At 42.9% G+C, this 16,292-nt stretch overlaps 1 protein-coding gene across 1 annotated transcript in view; it reads left to right on the forward strand.

Moving 5' to 3' along the window:
- The window catches only part of timm50 (translocase of inner mitochondrial membrane 50 homolog (S. cerevisiae)), a 122,886-nt gene that overhangs the window by 80,988 nt on the left and 25,606 nt on the right, over positions 1-16,292 (forward strand). The window contains exons 5-7 of the mRNA XM_078430904.1: positions 1,532-1,651; positions 5,997-6,101; positions 9,641-9,739. Of these exons, the coding sequence (XP_078287030.1) occupies positions 1,532-1,651; positions 5,997-6,101; positions 9,641-9,739 (324 nt within the window). The remainder of the gene's footprint in view (positions 1-1,531; positions 1,652-5,996; positions 6,102-9,640; positions 9,740-16,292) is intronic.

Below are 16,292 nucleotides of genomic sequence, written 5' to 3' on the forward strand. Positions count from 1 at the left end.
CATGCAAAAGATCCTTGTCCCATCAAGCTGAACGTACAACATGTATTCAGTAAACTTGGGTGCAATTGATGGTATATCTATGACTAGGTTCCTTGCAAGTAAACAGCAAATAACAAAAACTGTAGATGATGTGTGCCATTGACTTGTATACTTTCAGGCTTTACTTTAAATATTTGCCACATGGAAAATGGACTCGTCAGATCAAAAGAAATAGAAGGAGGATTAGGCCATATGTTCTGTTTGACCTGCTCTGAAACTCAACAAAATCCCCACCTCTAGTTTTTCCTTTCTGATCCCTGTATGCTTTAGTACCCAAAAAATCATTTGGTCTCCGTTTGAATAGATGCTGTGACTGAACACCCACGGGCCACCAGGGTAGTGGACCGTTGGGCTTTGCAGTTCTCTGAATTAAAGGAACATCAGACAACACTCAGACTTTCAAATTCTGCTGTTGTTAATCATTGCATCCTGCAACCTTAACATTTGTGGAGTCTCGTCATTTTCCTCTATCCATTTTCATCTTCAGTAAGCCCTTTCGCTGAAACCTGGAAATCTCATTTCTCCTTGCACAAGAAGTCCTTTTAGATTAGGGAGAGAACTGATGAGGTGAATATTTGTGATGTAAGAAAATAACTGCAGATGCTGGTACAAATCAAAGGTATTTATTTCACAAAATGCTGGAGTAACTCAGCAGGTCAGGCAGCATCTCAGGAGAGAAGGAATGGGTGAAGTTTCGGGTCGAGACGTCACCCATTCCTTCTCTCCTGAGATGCTGCCTGACCGGCTGAGTTACTCCAGCATTTTGTGAAATGAATATTTGTGATGTCTATTACGCTCTCCTGTTTAAAAATAAGGAAAGGTGCTGGCCACAACCTTTTAATTCATTATTCAGCAATAATATTTGCAATCTATAGTGGAGCCCTTTGAAAGGGTATTAAAACTTGATGATTGCTGCATAACTTATTCCACTGATTACAGCATTGAAACAAAATACTGCTAATAACGTTGCTTCTCTGATGTTGGGCCGGCAAAGGTACATGAAATCAGATTGTGTGAAATCAGATTGTTCACTGCAGCTGTGCTGAAAGTTGGCCTCTCAGGCCAGCGAAAGAGCAGCCACTCCGACTGAATGTGAACAGCTGTCTCTTGGGGCAGCGGGCAAAGCCAGCTGACTGAGTGGTGTTCCTGACACACAACTGCAATAAATGGGTTTTTAAGAGTACTTGTGTTACCGTCAGTGGATGCTGTGGTGGATTGTCCTGTGGTACGCGTCAATGTTCAGGTGTGTAGTAATCCCCTGACAGCTGGGAGCTGACTCACACAGCAGATCTGTGAATGCAACAATAGAAAACGAGCAGCATTGAGATTGTCATCAATAGATGGGAGGGATGCTCTGAAAAGAAACTTTCCTTTCCCTGCCTCTTCAGACTGATCAAAGTATTGTTTTTTTTTTACAAATTTGCCCTTGTAACATAAGCTGTTGCACGTTTCTTTGATCCTGCCCTTTTTCTTTCATTTCTTTTTTTCCCAGATGATAATTGAGCCCACCAGTCAGAAGCTGCTGCCAGACCCCCTTAAAGAACCATATTACCAGCCACCGTATACTGTTGTGTTAGAACTAACAGATGTGTTACTGCACCCAGAATGGTCGGTAAGTCTCTCAGCACCTGATTGTACAACACCTCCAGGCAATGGTTGGCGAGTTGAAGAAAGGGGAAGGAAAATCAAATGGAATATTTTGTTTAAATTGTTTAAACTAAAGTTTCATTATATAAGTTTAAAAAAAATCCTTTTTATTAAACCCCTTTGACCACCATCACTGCAACACTTTATTGTTGGTTATCTAGTTACATTTGGAACCATTTTCATTTACTTTTATTTTTCAGATTAAAACATCGTGTCGATGTTGGTTCTTACTTTGAGTATTTATTTAGCGTTGAAGGAGAGATGCTGGGAAAATCCACGAAGTGGATTGTAGCAAATTGGATGCACAATTAGTAACCAGAAGCCTGGGCCGCGTTACGGGAAAGCACTGTAGCTATGAGTTTATCTTAGATAAAGATAAACTTTGTTTTTAGATAAAGAAACTATGTTTCTTTGAAACATAGATGGCTGAGGAGAACTTTGTTGAATATTATGAACTTATCAGGGGCTGAGACAGAACTAATTATTTACCTTAGCAATAGGGTCAAAAATTTGGAGATGTAGATTTGAAGCAAAGATACTAGCGGAACATAGACCACTCAACCTTAAAAACCGTAGTACGCCATGGCGCCATTTTAGTAGGCAAAAACTTGCAGAAACATTTAAAAGAAAAATAACAAAAATCTGTGAATTGATAGATGAGATTTATTCTGCATTTTAATGGTATCATCACACATACTGTTCCCCAAAACACTGATTACACTGCGAGAGGCATAATGGACGGCGGGTTTTGCCTACTAAAATGGCTCCCTTGCGTACTACACTTCAGTATAGGTGATTTCAACGGAGTGGTCAATCTTGTTCCTCTAGTATCTTTGATTTGAAGTAATTGGTGAGAATAGTGGGGGGACGAGTTAAAAAGCTCTCACCCTTGGATATGAGAGATGCGGAGCTCACTATATGAGAGAATAGTAAGGGCAATTCTTCACTGCTTTTAAAATGTTTCTGGATGTATTGGAAAGGTTTGCAGGGATGTTGACCTAATGCACAAGGCGGGTTCCTTTGAGGTAGCTGTTTCTTGACTGGCACAAGCACACCAGACCAAATGGCTTCCTATTTCAATTCTATGATTTCTATAATTATATATTTGGAAACATGAATTTGAATCCCATCATATATGAATGTAAGAAATGGGAACCAGAATAGACCACTTGGGCTCTCGAGGCTGCATTATCATTCAGTGGGATGATGGTTCTCTGAGCTTGACCTCCACTTTCCTATGTCTTATGGGAAGGAATCCTGCATCCCACCCTGACATGAATCCAGACCCATAGGAAATAGGTTGACTCTTCACTGCCCTCTGAAATATCCTAGTAAGCCACATGCATTTAGAGGTGGGTGATAAATGCTGGCATCAACAGCATCCACAGCCCATGAACGAGTAAATAAATATAGGCATAGGGTCTACAGTAATCTTTTCCAGTTTTCTTTCCCAGCCTAGTGTGTCGAACACACAGTGCTGGAGTAACTCAGCGGGTCAGGCAACGTTGAACATCCATGTCCTCTAGAAATGTTGCCTGACTCTCTGAGTTATTCCAACACATACAATACAATACAATACAATACAATATATCTTTATTGTCATTGTACCCAGGGGTACAACGAGATTGGGAATGCGCCTCCCATACGATGCAACAATTTAAGTAATTAACAGCAACCCAACGAAACGAAACAATTGTAACAGTTTTTAGACAGGGTAAAGTGCAAGTTGATCTATGCGTTGTGGCCATCCGGCTCAGCAGGACCGGTTCATAGCAGCTATGGCCCTGGGGATGAAGCTGTTCCTGAGTCTGGAGGTGCGGGCGTAGAAGGCCTTGTATCGTCTGCCCGATGGAAGGAGTTCGAACAGACTGTTGCAGGGGTGTGAAGAGTCTTTGTGGATGCTGGTGGCTTTTCTGAGGCATCGTGTGTTGTAGATGCCCTCCAAGTCTGGTAGCTGTGTTCCGATGGCCCTCTGAGCTCTATTGACTACCCGCTGTAGAGCTTTCCTTTCTGCCTCCGTGCAGCTGAGGTACCACACAGGGATGCCATGCGTTAGGATGCTCTCTATGGTGCAGCGGTAGAAGGTCGTCAGCAGCTGTTGGGGTAGACCAGCAATAGAACATTGTGTGTTCTACACAAGATTCCACATCTGCAGTTCATTGGGCCTTCAGCCTGAAGTATTATTTCACTCATTTATCATCCTCGACCATCCCTGATTACCCCAAGAATGATTCTTTGTGTGTTCAGCTATTCACTCTATATATCCAGTCTGTTGGCCGTTGAGGACATCAGTGTTGAGGATGCTTCCCTCCTTTTCGAGTGCATGTATACCTTCACACGGTGAAACAGGCTTCAATCAGGATTTTAGATTTAGATTTAGAGATACAGCGCAGAAACAGGCCCTTCGGCCCACCGGTTCCGCGCCGCCCAGCGATCCCCGCACATTAACACTATCCTACACTCACTGGGGACAATTTTTACATTTGCCCAGCCAATTAACCTACAAACCTGTACGTCTTTGGAGTGTGGGAGGAAACTGAAGATCTCGGAGAAAACCCACGCAGGTCACGGGGAGAACGTACAAACTCCCTACAGTACAGCACCCGTAATCAGGATCGAACCTGAGTCTCCGGCGCTGCATTCGCTGTAAAGGCAGCAACTCTACCGCTGCGCCACCGTGCCGCCCTGATTTTGTTCCTCCAAACCCGATTACAAAAGTACTGAGCAGAGTTGCCATATCCCTGATACCAACCCATGTTGAACCAGGGATCAGCGGACTTCACAGACTGCGTAGCGGCTACTTGTGTCAGTGTGCCTAAGTGTTTCATTGTATCTGCTGAAACCCACACCTGTTGAGTGGGCAGTCCGATGTAACATGAGCACCTGAATATGAAGCAGGTGGTTGCAGGGAGGTGTGGATTCCCCGTATGCTTCTGTTCAGTGCGGAGAGACTGCAGTGATATTTATTACGTACCTTTTAACAATGTGGAGGTATAATGAAAGCACTTGTCCTCCGGCTAGTTGATGAGAACTTATTCAATATTCTTGGAAGTGCTGCTTTATTGTATTGTCTCTGAGTTTGCAGATTGTAAAAGTTGTTGTGGGTTCCCTTCATTACTTTCTAGAAACACAAACAGTTTTGAGTAGGTGGTGCCATCAGTGTTCAGATTAATTCTCTTCACGCAGTAGCTTAATACTATCTAAAGAGCTGAGTTGATCCTACATATTAAACATTAAGTATAAATGAATCTAAGTATAAAAATCTCAGCATGTTTTCTGTGCATCATTTTAACAGTTGAGCATCACACATTATACATCCAATATCGGATGCCTGTGAGTTTTTTTTTAATGGAATAAGATCTGAGTGTTGCTGTAGTATTCCAATGAAGACAATTCCATTCTATTCCATTAATTATGTTCCATATTGGAAACAGTACAATAAATGTCCAGCTTTACTTGATCTTTGCTTGGATGGTGGCTCCCTAGTGTGGAATATGTAATAAAAAGAAAGTTTCTGGTCCGAATCATTATCTGGTGGCATGCTGAGAAAAATAAATAAAACATGGCACCAGGCCTTGATCAATTTCTAGAAACAAGGAACTGCAGATGCTGGTTTACACAAAAGGACACAAAGTGCTGGAGTAACTCCAGGTCAGGCAGCATTTCTGGAGAAAATGAATAGGGGATGTTTCAAGTCGAGTTGGAAAAGGTTAGCAATCCCGAAACGTTAGCTGTCCATGTTCTCCAGAGATGCTGCCTGACCTGCTGAGTTACTCCAGCACTTTCTGTCCTTTTGTGATCCATTGTCAAGGCCGAGATCTTTGAGACTCTGTGTTGTAATGGTATTTATGACCCTGGATCTTAGTTTATAGGAGATACTAGTACTGTACTGTACTGTAAAGCAGTCAACTGAAAGTGTATAATTAATTATTCCTGAATCATATGGCTATATGCCAATATTTTAAAAGAAAAAATAACTCTTATTTAAAACTTTGCAAGGTTAGTGATGTTCATAAGTCATAGGAGCAGAAGTAGGCCATTTGAGTCTACTCCACCATTCAACAATGGCTGATTTATCTTTCCGTCTCAACCCCTTTCTCCTGCCTTCTCCCTAGAACCCTAGACACCCTTACTAATCAAGAATGTTTCTTTTGGGTTGAGAGATATCGACCTGGTTACCAGGAAAGCTTCCATAAATGTCTCAATATTGTACCATTAGGTTTCTTAGCTGACTGAATATGGGGTCTTGACCTCAACATTTTTAAGCTGCGGTGTTTTAATTGACTCACTCTTTTTATCTTTTTTTCAAGTTAGTCACAGGTTGGCGGTTTAAGAAGAGGCCAGGAATAGACTACCTTTTCCAGCAATTGGCACCATTGTACGAAATTGTTATCTTCACCACAGAGACGGGAATGGTGAGTTTGTCATGTATTTGTGAATTCACTGCACATAGTTAATAATCCTTCAAACTAGTTTTATTCTGGTGTTCACCTTTTTCCCCATTACAGGAAGGATGTTGAGATTTTTTAAGGGTGCAGAGGAGGTTTACCAGAATGATACCTGGAATCGGCCATATTAGCTACAGGGAGAGGTTGGAGAGACTTGGATTGTTTTTCAGGAACGCCGGAGGTTGCAGGAACACCTGATTAAAAGTATATAAAATTATGACAAGCATAGATAAGGTAGACAGTCAGAACCTTTTTTTCCCCAAGGATGAAAAAATCAAATACTAGAGGGCATAGCTTTATGGTGACTGGAGCAAAGATTAAAAAAATATGCAGAGATAGGATTGTTTTTACACAGAGAATGGTGAGTGCCTTGAACATGGAGACAGATATGTTGCTGACATTTAAGAGGCTTTTGGATAGGCATATAAATATACAGGGAATGGGGGGATATGGATTATGTACAGGTAGTGAAGAATTCATGTCAGCACAGGCATTGTGGGCCAAAGCACCTGTTCTTGCGCTGCACTGTTCTGTGCTTTCTCAAACCTTATTCCTTGCTTAAGGCAGTGAATAACTAAAGAAACATGCAGGGAACAGGATCTATTCTCAGCTAGGATCTGGAGGGGTAAATTGGCTGTGTACAAAAAAAAGTATTTATGATTAATTTTTAGAATGGGGTGTGATTCCCATCTTGTGACGTGTACAGCGTCGTCTAGAGTGGACTAGCTTTCTACATCGTAGTGAATCAGTTGTTATCAGAGTACCTTCCTTCACCATCTTCTCGGGCAGATTACATTGGAAAGCTATTATTTCATTTTTATGGTTATGATGATGGGAAGGAATTGGGTGCATTTTTTACATCGTTTGATCAACGGGTCCCTTTCCACCATTCAGGGGCCCTGACAGTCCTGCCCTTGTACTAATTCCAGTTCAGTGTATTGCACTTGAGGCTTATGATCTGGTCTCCTCTATGATAGAGGACCATAATGCAGACTGTACCGCTTTGCTAAATAGCTCCATCAGTCTGCAGGAGTGATCCATATCTCCAATTGCCCAGCAGATTGTCGCTCTCTGTTATTGTTCCCGTTCTAGCTCACTTGGTCTTGCTTTATCGATGTCTGGTTTTGACATCTGGCAGCAAAGCCCAATGCATTCCACAATTCCACAAAGCTCATTGCATTCCACAATTTCAGACATCCAACCATTACATTTATGTCAGTTCTGATACAGGTCAACCACCTTTCCGTCATCCACAGATACAACTTGATCTGTTGAATAGTTCCAGCATTTGTTTTTATTTTAGATTTCCAATATCCACTGAGTTCTGCAGCTCACAATTTCATCTTCCTTTATTTACAATCCTCCAGACAGATCAGCTGTGAGTCATTTTCCTCTCTTGGATTGCAACTAAAGCAAAGGCATGAGCTGGTCAGTCTTGGTCTCTGCCCTGTCAGAAGTTTCCCGTGTTTTCCCTGCCCCTCCCGTGCTCTGCAACTTGAAACATTCCTGTTTTTTCAATTTTCTACTTCTGATGGAAGATCAGTGACCCAAATCATCAACTCCCGTTTCTTCCTCTGGATGCTGCATATCCTGCTGAGTAACCTCGACATTTTCTGATTTTATTACTTTTGAGAAGTTTAGTTTAGTTTAGAGATGCAGCGCGGAAACAGGCCCTTTCGGCCCACCGGGTCCGCATATTAGCACTATCCTACACCCACGAGGGACATTTTTTTACGTTTACCCCGGGCCAATTAACCTACAAACCTGTACATCTTTGTACATGTTTCATATTGCAGATTTATAGGAGTTTGGAAGATTGTGTGCAGTTCTGATTGACTTCTGACTACAGGAAAGATGGGGAGACTTTAGAGCGGGTGCAGATGAGGTTTACCAGAACTCTGGATTGGAGAGTATTAGGTATAAGGAGAGGTGGGACAAACTTGCATTATTTTCTCTGGAATTTTGGAGGTTAATGAGAGACCTGATAAAAATATATTAAATTATGTGAGGCATTGATAGGTAGACAGTCAGAGCCTTTTTCCCCAGGGTGAAAATATCAAAGACTAGCAGGCAGAACTGTAAGATGAGAGGAGCAACAGTTAAAGATAGACACAAAAAGCTGGAGTAACTCAGCGGTCAGACAGCTTCTCCTGAGAAAAGCAATAGGTGATGTTTCGGGTCGAGACCCTTCTGTAGGGGATTTTTTTTTTAAACTAGGGGTGGTGCTAGAGGCAGATACACAAGTGGCATTTAAGAGGATTTTAGATAGGCACATGGATCTGCAGGGAATGGAGGGATATAGATTACATGCAGGCAGAGGAGATTAGTTTAACATGGCATCATGTTTGGCACAGACATGGGCCAAGGGCCTGTCCTGTGTTGAACTGCTCTACGTAATGTCCTGGAAGGGGAGATGTAAGTCTTTTGTCGTGTTCACTGATCTGTGGACTGGCATTGCTTGGCACGCCACCATTATATGGGAGATGTGACTGATAAGTAAAAAATAACAAAACTGCTTTTGCAGCAGATTCAATCTCGCTATGCTCACTGCTAAACTTTCAACTGTGTTCATCAAGGCAAGAATGCAAATGAAATGATGCAAAACTGATTCACTTACTCTGGAATAGATAAAAATGAATGTTTAATGGCAAGTTTCTACCTGCTTACCTAAGGATGATTTCCTGATCATTTAAAGCAAAAGGGACATTCACATGTATTAGCTGGGGTATTGAATATAAGATCAGTAAGGTTATGGTGCAAATATACACATTATCAGTTAGTTCACATCTGGAATACCATGTGCAGGTCTGGTTACCACACTTATCATCATCAATCTCCATCCAATTCAGTGACATCATCCCTAACTAACAATCACCCTTTTCTCCCAATGTTCCCAACTCCCGAACAGTGATGACACTTGATGCATTGACTCTTCACCGACATTCACAACTTCCTCCATACCAAACTCTATTCCCTCACCTTCATTCCTTTGTGTCCAGCAACTGCACTTCATATGTTGCTTGGGCAGCTAATAACCCAAAGGTATTGCTGATTCCTCTAATTTTAGATCGCCCCTGCATTCCCTCTCTGTCCACTCCTCCCCCAGCATAGTTGTCCTGCTGGTTCCACTGTTCACATCCATATATCCCTGCGTTACCGCCTCTTCCACAGCCAACAATGGAGCATTGTATGCTCCACCTTTCCTTGGTCATCGGTCCCGATTTGTCTAGAGGTCATCACACCTCTAGATTCCCTCTCCCCTGACTCTCGGTCTGAAGAAGAGTCTTGACCTGAAATGTCACCTATTCCTTTTCTCCAGAGATGCTGCCTGACCCGCTGAGTTGCTCCAGCTTTTTGTGTGTATCTGAACTGCATCTACGTTTCAGGTTGGATTGCGTACATGTGTTGGGATTGTCGTGTTGACGCACTTCTGACTTATATGTGACTTGAACTTAAATCTATGTTTAGGATAACTGTTGACATCTCTTCAAATTTATCTTTTACAGACTGCATATCCACTCATTGACAGCGTGGATCCACATGGGTTCATCATGTACCGTTTGTTCAGAGACGCAACACGATATATGGAAGGTCACCATGTAAAGGTATTTGGCCCATTCCTGCTTTTATAATCTGTCTAAGTAGAATATTAATCGTGCCGGTCGGTACAGCAGGTGTCATTTCCAGGAAACGAATCAAACTGCTGGAGTAACTCAGCAAGTCAGGCAGCATTCTCTGGAGAACATAGATAGGTCACGTTTCATGTCGGGCTCCTTCGTCAGACTGATTGTGGAGGGAGCGGGGTGGGTAGGCCCAGGGAGTAGAAAAGTCTGAAGGTGGAAAGAGAGTGAGGTTTCTCCCACCAACAATCGGCTTGAAAAGGGGTCCCGACCCCCGAAACATCATCTACATTCTCCATTCTTAAGGGGTTGGACACGTTAGAGGCAGGAAACATGTTCCCAATGTTGGGGGAGACCAGAAGAAGGGGCCACAGTTTAAGAATAAGGGGTAGGCCATTTAGAACGGAGATGAGGAAAAACTTTTTCAGTCAGAGAGTTGTGAATCTGTGGAATTCACTGCCTCAGAAGGCAGTGGAGGCCAATTCTCTGAGTGCATTCAAGAGAGAGCTAGATAGAGCTCTTAAGGATAGCGGAGTCAGGGGGTATGGGGAGAAGGCAGGAACGGGGTACTGATTGAGAATGATCAGCCATGATCACATTGAGTGGTCGGTGCTGGCTCGAAGGGCCAAATGGCCTACTGCACCTATCGTCTATTGTCTATTATCTATTCTCCAGAGATGCTGCTCAATCCGCTGAGCTACTCCAGCACTTTGTGTCATTTTTGTAAACCAGCATCCGGTCTTCGGTCATTATCAGGTGATGGTGTGAAACATTTAATTTATCAATAAGCAAGAATCCCCTTGCCATTTTGGCATGAGAGCTGAGACAAAGTAACGCACTTTAGCTGGTGAAAGAACATGTTCTCTATTACCTCTCTATTTGAATAAAGGAATATTCCCATTTCTTACATTGAAGAAACTCTACTGTGTTGAGAGTGAGGCAGAGGGATATATATCAATCACAGTCCATTGTTATGTGATAACCACTCATGCAGTAGTACTCAATTTCAAAAGAAATTGAACATCAAAAAATTGTAGAAGCTGGAAATCTGACAACAAAATAGAGAACGCCAGAGCATTCTGCACTTCAGGCAGCCGCTTATTTATATTTTCTTGTGACATAGGAAGAGGCCATTTGGCCCGTTAGGGTTTGTGCCAGCACTCAGACCACACCCATCAATCCCATTCTCCTGCTTATCTCCCTGCAGTCTCTTCCCCCTCAAATCCCCATCAACATTGGATAAAGCCTCTTTGATCTGCAATTTTAAATCTGTTTCTCGCTCCATCATTGCTTCCTGATCTGCTGAGTGCTTCCAGCGTGTTCTGTTCATTTTAGGGAATTTAAAAGACACTCATCTTGTAAATGGGTTAGTGTGAAACACTCTACCAGAAGGTGTGCTGGAAACTGACCGTGTAGATATACTTAAAAGGAAAATAGATATGCATTTGAGAAAGGAATACAGGAGTTGAGTTTAGTTTATTGTCACGTGTACTGAGGAACAATGAAAAGCTTTTGTTGCGTGCTAACTAGATGCTCCTCGACTTACGATGGGGTTACGTTTCGATAAACCCATCGTAAATCGAAAATATCGTAAGTCAAAAATGCATTTAACACACCTGATCGGGTGGCTGCATTGGGAGTTGTGTCTCGCTGCCGTTTAGTTTAGTTTAGAGATACAGTGTGGAAACCGGCCCTTTCGGCCCACCGGGTCCGCACCGACCAGCGATCCCCGCACATTAACACTATCCTATACCCACTAGGGACAATTTACACATACACCAAGCCAATTAACCTACATACCTGTACATCTTTGGAGTGTGGGAGGAAACCGAAGATCTCGGAGAAAACCCACGCAGGTCACAGGGAGAACGTACAAACTCCGTACAGACAGCGCCTGTAGTCAGGATCGAACCCGGGTCTCCGGCGCTGCATTCGCTGTAAGGCAGCAACTCTACCCCTGCGCACCATTGTAAAGTTGAAATATCGTAAGTCGACGCATCGTAAGTCGAGGAGCATCTGTTCATGATTACATGTATTGCTAATAGAGGTGGATGAAGAGGATTGTGGTGAAGCAAGGTGTAAGAAATGGGACTAATGGCCCTCGTTACCAGATCCCGATGGCCAGCACCCAATGATTTTAGAAGAAGCAGCTGCAGAGTCAGTAGTTGGATTTGTTTCTAAACACACTGATTTGCAAGAAGTGTCAGTGGATTAGAAACCACAGATGTGCCTCCATTGTTGAAGAAGGGAACAAGACAAAAAGGTGGTAACTTTAGGCCCGTAAGCTTAAAATCTGCAATTGGAAAGAAGCTGGAGCCTTTACTTAAGGAAGAACTCGCTAGTCATTTAAAGAAGCAAAATGATTTCAATGCAAGTTAACATGGTTTTATGGAAGGTAAATCGTGTTTAGAAAAATTGAAGACAGACACAAAAAGCTGGAGTAACTCAGCGGGTCAGGCAGCATCTCTGGAGAAAAGGAATGGGTGACATTTTGGGTCGTGACGCTTCTCTAGACTGTTCGTGAAGGATGTAAGACACAGAGTTGATAGAGGGTAAGCTGTGCATAAAGTGAATCTGGATTGCCAGAAGGCATTTGGCAAGAGAGTTTCAGATTGGTTTGTAGTAACACACACACACACAGTGCAGTGAAATTCCTTGTTCGCGCGAAGTTCATGCAGTAAACAGTATGAAGAAAGCAAAACAACAGAATGATGTAAAGATTGTAGTGCAATGACAAACTGAAGTGTAGTAACAGAATAACCAAAAAAGGGAGAGTTAAAAGTTAATGGCAGCACCTCGGGAAAGGGCGTGTGAATGAGGTGATTAGTTCGGCAGTCTAATCGAAGTGAGGATGAAACTTTTCTTCATTCTGGATGTCTGAGCTTTCAAGCTCCTGTATCTTCTCCCAGAAGGTAGAAAAGAGAAAAAGAGAATCGCTAGGGTGGCTGGCATCCTTAACGATACTTTCAGCTTTCCTGATGCCATTCACCGTGAAGATGGACTGGATGGAAGGAAGTGATGAGCCTGTGATGGACTGGGCTGTATCCGCCACTCTCTGCAGGCTCAGGAGGTCCAGAGCAGAGACGTTGTCACACCAGGCTGAGATGCATCTATTCAGAATGCCTTCTGTGGTGCATCTTTAGAAGTTCAAGAGAATCTTCATGGACATGCTGAATCTTCCCAGGAATTGAAAAAAGTAAAAAATGCTAATGCACTTTCTTGATCACAGCATCAGTCTGAAGCGACAGGGTTCGGATGCTGGTGATATGGATGCATCTGAACTCAAAGCTGTCACCCATCTTTACAGCATCTCCACTGCTTCAATGGTTCTTTATGGTCACGTGTGCACTGCACAGTGAAATTCTTTTGGCATAGATCACACATGCAAAAGTCACCATATTTTGGCACCATTTATAGTGTTCATCCCCCACTCCTCAGGTTAACAGCCAAATATTTTGTCTTGCTGACATTGAGGGCAAGGTGGTTGTTCTGACTCCATAATGCACAAATCCTCATGGCATTGGAGTAAATGTGTGAGCATGGATTTAAAACTGATTATGGCATGGAAAATAGAGAGTTAGTACAAGTGGGCCCTTTGCATCTGAAAGGATGCAACAAGCGGAATGCCCCCCGGATCAGTTCTCAACCCTCAATCATTTACAATCCCTGGCGGAAGGGACACATTGTGAGGTATCCACGTTTCCGATGACATAAAGTTGATAAGAAAGCATGTTGCAACAAAGATATTTGGACTCTGCAACAGGATATAGATCGTTGAAGCAAGAGGGCGGGAACCTGGCAAGTATCATGAAATATGGGGAAGGAACGTGATCATGCACTTTGGTAAGAGGGGTGTAAAGGAATAGCTTTCAAAATGGAGAAAGGTTGCAGATGAGCAAATCACAAAGTTAGCAGCTAGGTGAAACGGGGTGGGAAGGCAAATGTATATTGGCTTTTATGCAAGAGTGTTGGAGTTTTGAAATAAGATCATAAGAGATAGGAGCAGCATTGGGCCATTCGGCCCATCAAGTCTACTCCTCAATTCAATCATGACTGATTTATCTCTCCCTCCTGACCCCATTCACCTGCCTTCTCCCCATAGCCTCTGACACCCGTACTAATCAAGAATCTATCTCTGCTTTAAATATATCCACTGACTTTGCCTCTACAGCCTTCTGTAGCAAAGAATTCCACAGATTCACCACTAAAGAAATTCCTCCTCATCTCCTTAAAAGAACTTCCTTTAATTCTGAGGCTGTGACCTCTAGTCCGAGACTCTCCCACTAGTGGAAACATCCTCTCCACATCTACTCTATCCAAGCCTTTCACGATTCTGTAAGTTTCAATGAGGCCCCCCCCTCATTCTTCTAAACTCCAGCGAGTACAGGCCCAGTGCCGACAAACGCTCATCATATGTTATAGGGAAGGTTTCACAAAATGCTGGAGTAACTCAGCAGATCAGGCAGCATCTAGGAGAGAGGGAATGGGTGACGTTTCGGGTCGAGACCCTTCTTCAGACTGAAGATATGTTACAGGGAAATAGAGAAGCATTGTTACCATTGTACAGAGTACTGGTGAAGTTGCACCTGGAGAACTGGACACTAATTTCATCCCCTTATTTAAGAAAGGATATACTGGCATTGAAAGTATATTCACTTGGCTTAAAGCTAATTCGTGGAGTGAAAATGTTGTCCTATCATAAGCTGCTAAAGGAATTAGATCTTATTCTTGAATTCAGAAGGATGAGGAGTTGGCTCATGATTATATTGAAAGACAGGGTAGGATTGAGGGTCCAAGTGGCCCCTTATTACACCTATTATTTTCTGTTCTTTTGTTTAACCTGCAGGTTTACTTTTCAGTAAAAGAACAGAAGACCAATTAAAGCCACAGAGTTTTACAGCATAGAAAGAGGCCCTTCAGCCCACCATGTCTATACCATTATGCTTATCTATATTAATCTCACTTGCCTATATTAATCCCACTGTTCATTGTTTATTCAAGTACCTGTCCAGATGCCTCTTAAATATTGTTCCTGTTCCTCCACCACCTCATTTGACAGCCCATTCTGGACACCAACTTTTCTCTGTGTGGAAAAAGTTATTCCATAGATCCCCTTTCAACCTCCTCCAACCTTACGGTCTCTGGCCACCCCTATCATGGCTCTCTATATTGTCTACGCCTCTCATTATTTTATATACCTCTGTCGTCATTTCTTAGTCTTCTTTGCTTCAGAGAAAACAGGCCCAGCCTATCCGATCTGTTCTTATGACTCAAACCTTTCTTCGCTAGTTCACCCTGGATCCGATGTGATCTAATCTTCAGACCAGTTTACTATGCCAAAAGCCTTGCTTCAGGTCCAACGTTCATATATTTTCTGCATCATCTCTAGCTTAATTACACCGTTCCCATAATGTGGTGACCAGAACTGCACATAATTCTCCAAGTGCAGCCTCACCAACATTTGTATAACTATGATGTGACATCCCACTTCCTGCACTCATTCTCTCGGTTGCTGAGGGCCAACATGCCATATACCTTGCTCACCACCTTGCTATAATGTCACAATCCCACTTGCCTCTTTAGACTTTCGAGATATAGCACGGAAACAGGCCCTTCGGCCCACTGAGCCACACCAACCAGTGATCACCCCTGCACACCAGCACTATCCTACACACTAGATCTTACCTTGGCTTGCCGTACCTTGTCACCACTCAGCGTCCTCACTAAAGCCTTAATGCATCAGGGTCTCCACACTTAGACTCGAAGCACAGCTCTTCCACCTCAACACAGCCGTTCTCAAAATTCATCAAACTAGAAAGTTGTATAAACAGATTCAAACCTATATACTAAAACTCTCGTTTGTTATCTTGTTTGCGACTGAACTTCAGTCAAAACGGTACACGACAGCGCAACAATTTTAGGCCCACCTTACTCACCATTGTCACTTTGGTGATAATGCAAGTAGTTTTATTGAAATCGGTCTTATATTTTTTAAGTTATTCACATTTTAAAGTTTAAAAGGAGGGGAGGGGAGGGGAGGAGGGAGGGAGGGAGGGGGGAGTGGGGGAGAAGGGGGGGGGGTTTGAGGAGAGAGGGGAGTGGGGGAGGACAGGGTGCTGCACCAATGCAGGAGAGGTTTGGGCCCAACGGGTCCACTTGGTCTAGTAAATTATAATAATCTGCTCACCCAATATTCAGAACTCCAAATGATTTGGCATCTGACTCAATGGGTGATGTTTCCCATGTTCCTGATTCCTGCACTTCTTTTATACTTTCCAGAGCTCTGTTTCCCCAGTTCATTTTAAACACAGTAGTCCCTTTAAACTCACTGGTAGTCTGATACCTCTGTTCAATTTTTAAAAACTCAGCCCCATTTTCCATGCTCCATTGAAAGTCACTGGGCCATTCTTATCCCATTCCCTGTAAACTGTCCATTTCCTGCACACTCCCAGGTTCTTTGGGAAACTTTTTATACTCCTATGTAACTTTAAGTGAATTAAAAGTGTGGTGTATTATTAATCAGAATAATATCCCATAG

The sequence above is a fragment of the Rhinoraja longicauda genome, chromosome 41 (genome assembly GCF_053455715.1).
Source record: "Rhinoraja longicauda isolate Sanriku21f chromosome 41, sRhiLon1.1, whole genome shotgun sequence".
Lineage (NCBI taxonomy): Eukaryota > Metazoa > Chordata > Chondrichthyes > Rajiformes > Arhynchobatidae > Rhinoraja > Rhinoraja longicauda.